The following is a 10,385-nucleotide window of genomic DNA, read 5'->3' on the forward strand; positions in this document are numbered from 1 at the left end:
AGTACAGTATTAAACAAACATTGCCAGGCAAGGCAATGCAAGGAATTGTACACTTTAATATTATAAAGTTCTCTTCTTTAAATATTTCTAAATATAGTTTTCTGTTGAAACCTTGCTGCATTTCATTAAATGACCACACTGTGGAGACAAAGAGTTACATCTGTGATGCATGAGCAGATTTTCAAGTGTATAAGAGAAATATAATTTTGTAAAGAGAAGACACAGATGAGTCCTTGTCCACGTGTACAGGTGTATTTATTACAATGCTGCTTCAACTAGGAACTTTGGTATTTTGTCCACAAGCCTCATCTTTGGTCACCTGAGCACAGAAATTTTGCAAAATGTCTTACAGGATGAATATATTCAAAAACTCCAACAACAGTGTTGTAAAATGAAGTGTTCTCATGCAAGATTTTCACTGAGTGATTTTATCTAGTTTATGTATGGAAACACTGTAAACATCAGCCATTCTAATCTCTCTGCAAATAAAAGCCCTTAAAGTCTTAATGAAAACATTTAAAGCTAAACAATTGAGGTTTTGGACACATTACAGGACACTTTTACAATCACACATGATTCCCTTGTGTTATTGGGTGGGAGACCCTGTTCTCATTATGATTTACACCGTGTATTCAACACATGTTGAGGTGAGCTGAACTGACAGCCGTGCTGGAGGAAAGAACTCAACAAATTAATATTCATTCAATAGAACTGAAAGGTTTATTGGTTATTCCTTAAGATAAACCTGTGATCTCTCTCCACGGGTGTTTTTATGAAACATGTAGCTGGCTAATATTAGTAACCTTAAGCTTGCCAAGTTACAGTATATTGTTGGTTACTACTCCTAGATACCTCATGCTAACATCATATTAGCTTGACTTAGGAGTGAATGTTGGCTGCTAATTTTTTCATCAAGCCAGAGACAGCAAACAAAAAAGAACAGTGATGGTAGAAGACATTGAGTCAGCAGAGAGAGAAACTGAGCAGACAGCTGACAGTAAACTCAGGACATCTGAACACAGTAGTGAGGAACAATGTTCAGCACTGGACGAGTGAACCTGTGGACTTAATTACAAGAGAGAAAGAAAGACACACAAGACACAGTAATCAGTAATCAGGAGATTAGGAGGAGAGAAGCAGTGAAGTGTGTGTGTGTGTGTGTGTGTGTGTGTGTGTGTGTGTGTGTCACACTGGATGTACTGTAACAAAGCTAATGAGGTTAATGTTAGCTTCCTTAAATATAAGGAACTGGCTAGAATATAAAATACTCCTGCTTGTTCATTTACAGTTAGTATAGAGAGACAGAAAACAACCAGGATGAAGAGAAAGAGTAATGTTATTGCCATGGCAACCTTCTTTAGTAAGAAGACAGCATGAGAGAGAAAAGACAGAAGAACTTGATGGTGAAAGTGTCCAGGAGGAGGACATGGAAGAGAGTGGACACAGCAGACATAGACAGAGGAGCCAGCTGTGTCCACTCTCACTGTAGCCCCACAGGTCTGCTGTAGTGTCAGCTATGTCTACTCTCACTGTAGCCCCACAGCTCTGCTGTAGTGTCAGCTGGGTCCACTCTCACTGTAGCCCCACAGGTCTGCTGTAGTGTTGGCTGTGTCCACTCTCACTGTAGCCCCACAGGTCTGCTGTAGTGTCAGCTGTGTCCACTCTCACTGTAGCCCCGCAGGTCTGCTGTAGTGTCAGCTGGGTCCACTCTCACTGTAGCCCCACAGGTCTGCTGTAGTGTTGGCTGTGTCCACTCTCACTGTAGCCCCACAGCTCTGCTGACTTTAGTTGTTTTTTTTTGTGTTAATAGTTGATTTTAGTGAATAAATTAGTTGTGTGAAGTAGCGATATTGTTTCAGACATTTCTGCACCCATAATTCATCATTTGATACTACATAATTCAGATACACTGAGAATTATAACCACACATAGAATTATAATCACATGTAGAATTAGAACCAAATTTAGCAATATAACTACATGTAGAAATATAACCACACATAGAATTATAACCACAAGTAGAATTTTTGGAATCTTGAAATACAACCTTTTTCGAGGGGATGAATCAAAGAACTGAAGATACTTGTAAGTGATATAAAATATTAAGTGCTGGACAGAAATTAAACCTTTCTCAGGTAACAGTATTTATGTTTATGTAACCCACACCCTTGATTTATTGGTGAAGATTTATTCAAATTGTAATCTCATGGGTTAATTAATGACTCCCTGACTGACTTCATGTGAATGTCATAATCTGATAAGGAATTAAACAGTATGTAGTTTATTATACAATATAATAGTGGTTTTACCACTGTATTAACTTGTGTACCCTGAAATTCCTCTGTGCTGTAAGGATATTTTAATGTGTCACCACAAGAGAGAGACAGACAGATATATTATTTGTGTGTGTGAGAGAGTCAGAACTGACTGACTGATGGGGTCTGCCTCACACACACCTGACTGACTGATGGGGTCCCTGACTCAGCTATTAAGCCTCTAGGATTCTTGGTGCACCACTCAGACAGAACTCAGGACCTCACTGGGAAAAGCAAAGGCAGAGGAGAATGTTTCATGATCAGTGACTCATACTGTGAGCAAAGGAATGTAAACACTAGTAAAAGATTCTGCTCTCTGCATTCTGTCCAATCAATACTGCAGTGTTCATTCCTCCATAATCACTATTGCAGTGTTCATCCTACCACCATTAGTACTGCAGTGTTCATACACTAATATTCACTACTGCAATGTTCATTCCTCCATAATCAAAACTGCAGTGTTCATTATTCCATAGTCAAAACTGCAGTGTTTATTTCTACATAATCACTCCTGCAGTGTTTATTTCTCCATAATAAATACTACTGTGATTATTCCTCTAAAATCACTACTGCTGTGTTCATTCCAACATAATCGCTACTGCAGTGTTTATTCCTCCATAATCAATACTGCAGTGTTTATTTCTCCATAATCACTACTCTGCATGTCTGCCAACAATATTTTCGGTTTGTATATTAATGTGTTTGTATTTGTGAAACATTGAATGAGATCTATGTTGTTCTGTTTCCTGTTATGGTGTTAGGGGTGGGATATTTTGATATTTGGACTCTGATTATGGTAACTGCCATTCACTGACTTATGAACCAACCATCCATTATTTGTTCATCTGTTTTAGGTTGCTAATGAATGTTATTTGTCATGTTTTTGTCCATTTTGTCTTTGATAAAGACACAGCAGTGTTAAATGTTGCTGTGTTTGTAAAATTAAAAGGCTGAAAATGTATCAGTGTGTTCCAGACCTTTCAAACTCTTCTTTACATTTTTATTAGCAGTTCAGATCTTTGAATTCATCATCCTCTGACTGAACTACATTATTTACTGTATTTACTCATTTACAGACTATCTGGCTGTGGTCTCACGCAAGAGTCTTGCAAATCTCTCACATCAGTTCTACAAACAGAAAACTCACTGAGAGAGGTGGAGATGAATAATAATGATCTGCAGAATTCAGGAGTGGAGCAGCTCTGTGCTGGACTGAAGAGTTCACACTGTAAACTGGAGATTCTCAGGTGAGTTTCTGTGACTATTTTTGAATGTAAATAAAGAGGCATTTTAAAAAGGTCAGTGTCAACTCCCTTATAGTACAGTATTAAACAAACATTGCCAGACAAGGCAATGCAAGGAAATATACATTTTTATATTATATTATAAAGTTCTCTTCTCTAAATATTTCTAAATATAGTTTTCTGTTGAAACCTCACTGCATTTCATTAAATGACCACACTGTGGAGACAAAGAGTTACATTTGTGATGCATAAGCAGATATTCAAGTGTATAAGAGAAATATAACATTGTAAAGAGGAGACACAGATGAGTCCTTGTCCACATGTACAGGTGTATTTATTACAATGCTGCTTCAACTAGGCGCTTTGGCATTTTGTCCACAAGCTGCATTTTTGGTCACCTGAGCGCAGAAATTTAGCAAAATGTCTTACAGGATGAATATATTCAGAAACTCCCAACAATAGTGTTGTAAAATGAAGTGTTCTAATGTAAGATTTTCACTGAGTGATTTTATCTAGTTTATGTATGGAAACACTGTAAACATCAGTCATTCTAATCTCTCTGCAAATACAAGCCCTTAAAATCTTAATTAAAACATTTAAAGCTGAACTATTGAGGTTCTAGACACATTACAGGACTCTTTTACAAGCACACATGATTCCCTTGTGTTTTTGGGTGGGATATTGTCTAAGTGTGTGTGTGTGTGTGTGTGTGTGTGTGTGTGTGTGTGTGTGTGTGTGTGTGTGTGTGTGGTACCTAGCATGTGTGGTGTTTTGTAATTACATCAGAACTTCAGACATTTCTGACATTTCTGCATCCATAATTCATTATTTGATACTACAGAATGTAGATACATCAAGAATTATCACCAATTGTAAAATTATAACCACAGGGAGACTTATAACTACTTGTAGTATTAGAACTAAATATAGAATTATAACTACTTGTAGAATTATAACCACACACACAATTTTTGGAATCTTGAAATACAACCTTTATCAAGGGTATGAATCAAAGAATGGAAGATACTTGTAAGTGATATAAAATATTAAGTGCTGGACAGAAATGAACCTTTCTCAGATAATAATATTTATGTTTATGTAACCCACACCCTTGATTTATTGGTGATGATTCATTCAAAATGTAATCTTATGGGTTAATGAATGACTCCCTTACTGACTTCATGTGATTTGTCATAATCTGATAAGGAATTAAACAGTATGTATGTAGTTTATTATACACTTAACTTGTGTACCCTGAAATTCCTCTGTGCTGTAAGGCCATTTTAGTGTGTCACCACAAGATGTTCACTGGTCCCATCTGTCCCCCCAGTAAATATGTTCTGCAGGCCTCAACTGGACATTTGGTGCTGAAATTATTTGCCAGCAATCAAGCCAGAGCTCACACTATTTAGTTCAGGATCAGTATAACAACTGTTCATACACAGTAAACTAGACCTCACACTGTTTAGTTCAGGGCCAATATAACTACTGTTTATACACAGTAAACCAGACCTCACACTGTTTAGTTCACGGCCAATATGACTACTGTATATACACAGTAAACCAGACCTCACACTGTTTAGTTCAGTGCCAATATGACTACTGTATATACACAGTAAACCAGACCTCACACTGTTTAGTTCAGTGCCAATATGACTACTGTATATACACAGTAAACCAGACCTCACACTGTTTAGTTCAGTGCCAATATGACTACTGTATATACACAGTAAACCAGACCTCACACTGTTTAGTTCAGGGCCAGTATAACTACTGTTTATACACAGTAAACCAAACCTCACACTGTTTAGTTCAGAGCCAATATGACTACTGTTTGAAATCTTATTTATTACACAGATTGACACAAATATGTTTCATTTGCTGTTTATAATGCTTCACCTCGATTGAAACGTGTGTGTGTGTGTGTGTGTGTGTGTGTGTGTGTGTGTGTGTGTGTGTGTGTGAGAGAGAGAGATGGGGAGAGAGAGAGACAGAACTATTATCTACGTGTTTGAGAGAGAAAGAGAACTATTATCTGTGTGTGTGTGTGTGTGTGTGTCTGAAATAGAGAGTGAGAGACAGTCAGAGAGAGACAGACAGATCTATTATTTGTGTGTATATGTGAGAGAGAGAGAGAGAGAGAGAGAGAGAGAGAGAGAGACAGATCTATTATTTGTAAGTGTGAGACGGAACTATTATCTGTGAGTTTGTGTGTGTGAAATAGAGAGAGAGAGAGACAGACAGATCTATTTGTGTGTGTTAGAGAGGCAGAATTATTATCTGTGTGTGACCACCACTGATAGAATGTGCTCCTCACTGGACCCCTTGCTGTGCTCCTTGTCTTTCTGCTTCCTCCATACAGGAGAACAAACACTGACCACAGAAAATACTTAAAACCACAAGATGTCTGGAGGGCTCAGAAGTTCAGAAACAATAGTGAAGGTGTTTTGCAGGGAAATTATATAAAATACAAATAGTGGGAGAGTCAAGGCACTGCTCTGTTAAAAAAAAAAAAAATGTGTAAAACTCTTATTTAATGCATTGTTCATAGCAACACTCTAATACAATGGTTATGCTAGTTTGAATGTGTCCAAGCTACATCCCACACAATATAGTAACATGGCCGTCTTTAGGGTTCACAAATTATGAAGAAAATCATCAGTTTTATCTTACAGTGTTTGGAGTGTTGGAGGCAGCCATCTTCAGTTGCTGGTTATTTCAGCTGCAGATGATTAGAGAGAGATACCAACCTTTATACATCTGTTATGTGCCAGTGTAGGGGGAGAGACCACAACAGACACTTTATTCTGAGCACAAACCACTATTACAAAAAAGTAATAGAGATCTACAAACATGCCGTCTGACTCTATGGGGAGTATAAGACAGAATAAAAACCAAACCCAACACTTGCTCCACCCCAAACCTGTCTTCATTAAACATAAACCAGAAGAGGGAAAAGAAAATACAGTAGTAGATGTAACAAGCTCAAATCCACTCAGTGATTGTACAGTAATCTTCTACACCCAAGATATTTTATGTTGATACACACAGCCACACAATAGACTACACTACCCAACACTGGCACAATGACCTGGGGGAGTTGTTCTAGGACAGAGCCAACTCTGGAAACTGAAGGTACAAATCTGTGTTCTATTAGCATGCCTGAGTTCAGTCTGTCTATTAAATCTAATCAGGCTGCAGTTATGGAGTGTTTGTAGTTTCACTGTAACTGTAGTGTGGTAGCAGCAGGGTGTGTTTGGGTGTGTGTAGGGCACCAGAATGGTCAGAAACAGTATAACACCATTATATGTAGTGAAGATAATGTTCCTAATATTTTTCTCAACTAAAACTGGGAGCACACGAAACAGCAGAAAACAGTTTGGTATAGAAATACAATAACCTTGTGATTGTTGCCCTTGTTTTTAGGAAGTCTATGTTGACGTATTAAAAAATGTCAAAAGGTACAATAAAAACACTCCACAAATTTTTTAAATTGTACCATTTGAAAAAAAAATAAAGGTAGTAATAACATGAATATCCAAGAAGCACTTGTATCCAACAGGAACAGAAATATGAGTGACAAGTTTCTCAATTTGAGTGACAGTAATTTTATCCAATCACATATGTGGTAGGACGGCCGGGGCGGCAGAATATTGAATGACGTCATTACAGTGGCCAATAGCATCAGAGGAGCTGTTTTAACTTACTGAGGTGAAGAGAACTGTAGTGGATCATGAAAATGACAGAAAATCTCAAACTGGAATTGGAGGATATTTGCTGCTATGGTGATTTCCAAGAGAAAAGGAAAATACCAGAAAGGGACAGACAAAAAGTAAAAGTAGATGGACTAAGACAGACAGACAAAGCCTGTATGAGTTTTTCACTCAATCTCTGATCGTCATTCATGGCTAACAGCTAACTAGGTAATGTTAGCAAAGAAAGTCTAGCTATGTTGATTTGTTTAGTTGTTTACTGTTCAGCACAGATATCTGACCAGCTAACAGTCTCAACAATTTGACCAAACTGTCAATAAGCAAGATTGGACTTCTTGTCTTTGCAACAATCATGTTACAGTCTTTAGGAGAAATGCGGTTGGATCTTCACGTAGTTGAGAGCAGGAGGGAGGAGGGTGAGGGTGTGACGGGAGATTTGACGGGGATGTGATTTATAACATCTGGTGTTCATGAAGTACAGCTGTGTATTAATCAGTCAGGTCCCCTACATCAGTTTAAACACATTTAAACCTTGTAGCTAGGTTACAGGTGGTTACTAGGTTACAGGTGGTTACTAGGTTACAACCGCGATCACGCTATCCGCGCTTTAGCGATTCACGGTCAAGTCGTCCGCGCTTTAAATTATGCGCCTATATGCGCGATTTTACGGTATTTCGCTGTATTTTTAAGAGCTTCGATGGACTTGCACGTTTACTACATTTAAAAGTACAAAATACAGTTTACTTGATTGAACTAGTTAAATTGCATAATTACATTAAACACAATTGGTAATATATTTACACAGCTTAATAAGCATTGTGGAAAATGATTTTTCTACATAATGTTTCTCAGAAGGTTATTATAGATCTTGACTGCCAGCTGAAACAGGGGTTATCACTAGTGAAATGTGGCAAATGTGCAGGGCAGGAGAACTCCAGGGCTGAAATATTCCACTGCCAGTTGAATGGTGGCCCTTGGCCATCACCAGATCATTAATAAATCTATATTGAAGTTTTACATATTTTTCTGAATTTTAACAAAATGCAAAAACAGTTCCACTACCACATGTGAGTAGAAGCCCTTGACTATTAGCAGAGTAAGTTTGGACACTCACTGTACAATGTCTTCATAAATCCATATTAAAGTCAAACTACCTTTAGGCAAAATAATGCACTCATTTTGTATATACTGAATTTGCAGAGTATCAGCAGAGTAAGTTTGGACAGATTTCACTCTACTATTTTTCATAAACTCCTATTAAAATAATAATACCTTTGGGTGAATTCATGTTTCATTCAGGTTGATTTTGGATATCTATTTCTCAGAAATGTCCTATAAAGCCAAGACAGTTCCATGACCACATAAGAGTACATTTATATTTACTTTTACAGCATTTGGCAGATGCTTTTATCCAGAGTGACTTACATTGTAATATTTAGTGTATCTACTGTAGACTATATTGTATTGTCAGTTGTATCTACTTGCAGTCTAGCTATCTGTAATCTTGAGGACACTTGTGAAAGTCTGGCATCAGCTTTGCAACTTCCAAAAAAAGTATGCATCGCTTAGGATTCTTAGACTTTATCTCTGAGTCACAGGTCCAGAAATGTGACAGTGTTTTTACTCCTGTTATCACAGCCAGATGTAGAATTCTGCCAAGATTTTACTGGCATCATCTCATACAGTCTGACATGTAACAGTCTAATAAGACCACTGAAATCACACAGTGTAAGTCCAGCTTTGGGGTTCTTCTGATGTAGGTTAATAGTGCACTAGAGTTCTGAAGGGCTGAATAAAAATAAGAGCAAAAATAAACACAGACAGCAGCGATCTGGAGAAGAGTGAACAAAACCATCTGCCATGGAGGACGCCGGAGAGAGATGAGAGTGGAGGAACCTCCACTACAGTTACCAGCCTCTCTAGCTGCCCCATGCAGGCTGCTCTGGAAGTGCATCTCACTCTCTGTCTCTCTCTACCTGTTTCCCTCCTTTCTGCAGACTGTCTGGTTGTTTGGTCACAGAGGAAGGCTGTTCTTCTCTGGCTTCAGCTCTGAGGTCAAACCCCTCCCACCTGAAAGAACTGGACCTGACGTACAACCACCCAGGAGAGTCAGGAGTGAAGCTGCTCTCTGCTAGACTGGAGGATCCCCACTGCAGACTGGACACTCTCAGGTATGGAACGTTAGTGTGTGCATGCGTATGTGGGTTTGTTTGTGTGTGCTTACGTGTATGTGTGTGGGTGTGTGTGTGTGTGTGTGTGTGTGTGTGTGCGTGCGTATGTGTTTCTGTGTTGGTGTCTGTGTGTGTTTATGAAAGAGTGAGAATGAGAAAATACTGAAAACTGAGTCTTCCATTCCTGAGTAGTGCCGTTCCCATATCATACTGTGGAATTCACTCTCCATCATTCTCCTGTAGGAACTGCTGAGTTTTAGTTGACATGCTACATTTCCTCAGCCTCCTCAGGAAGTACAGATGCTGTTCTGTCAGGAGTTTATAAACTCTGTTCCATTTTTTGAGGTTAGTTGTAATTCATTTATGAACCACAGGGTGTCAGTAGCAGCGAGTCGGTTTCTGTGTGTAGCGATCGTAGAGTGAGAGAATACAACTCCAAGAGTTCTAGTTATTGTAGTTATTATAGTTATTGTAGTTATTATAGCCGTGCTAATGCAGTTGTCTGCGTACATCTCATACCTTTTGAAAACATTGTGGTTGTGTGTAGTTTATTGTATTGTTATTTGTAATCACAGATCATTATTTGGTGGATAATGTTATTCTCTGTGAAGTTTGCTGCATTGTGTTTTGTGTATATCGGTACTTGTTGTGGCTGGCTTGTTGTTGATTTGTCTTTCATGTGATTCAGTTTCACGTTTCCTCCTGTTGTCAATAAAACTGTGAACAAGAGCTGAACATTTTCAGAGTTCTGATGTCAGGAGAGTGTTAACCTGCAGGTCATGCTGGGTATCGTACATAAACAGAGGACACAGCAGATACTGTTGGGATTTCTTTATGGTGTGGTGTTTGTTGTAGGTCCAGGTGAGGTCCTCACTGATGTGGGGTGTGTGTTGTAGGTCCAGGTGAGGTCCTCACTGATGTGGGGTGTGTGTGTTGTAGGTC

General features: G+C 38.5%; 1 protein-coding gene across 1 annotated transcript in view; it reads left to right on the top strand.

Moving 5' to 3' along the window:
• LOC145657477 (NACHT, LRR and PYD domains-containing protein 3-like) overlaps positions 1-10,385 on the top strand; it is a 51,604-nt gene that overhangs the window by 25,549 nt on the left and 15,670 nt on the right. Inside the window, exons 10-11 of the mRNA XM_081712415.1 lie at positions 3,392-3,562; positions 9,270-9,443. Coding sequence (XP_081568541.1) covers positions 3,392-3,562; positions 9,270-9,443 — 345 coding nt within the window. The remainder of the gene's footprint in view (positions 1-3,391; positions 3,563-9,269; positions 9,444-10,385) is intronic.

This window comes from Electrophorus electricus, chromosome 1 (assembly GCF_041902795.1).
Source record: "Electrophorus electricus isolate QZ-2024a chromosome 1, ASM4190279v1, whole genome shotgun sequence".
NCBI lineage: Eukaryota > Metazoa > Chordata > Actinopteri > Gymnotiformes > Gymnotidae > Electrophorus > Electrophorus electricus.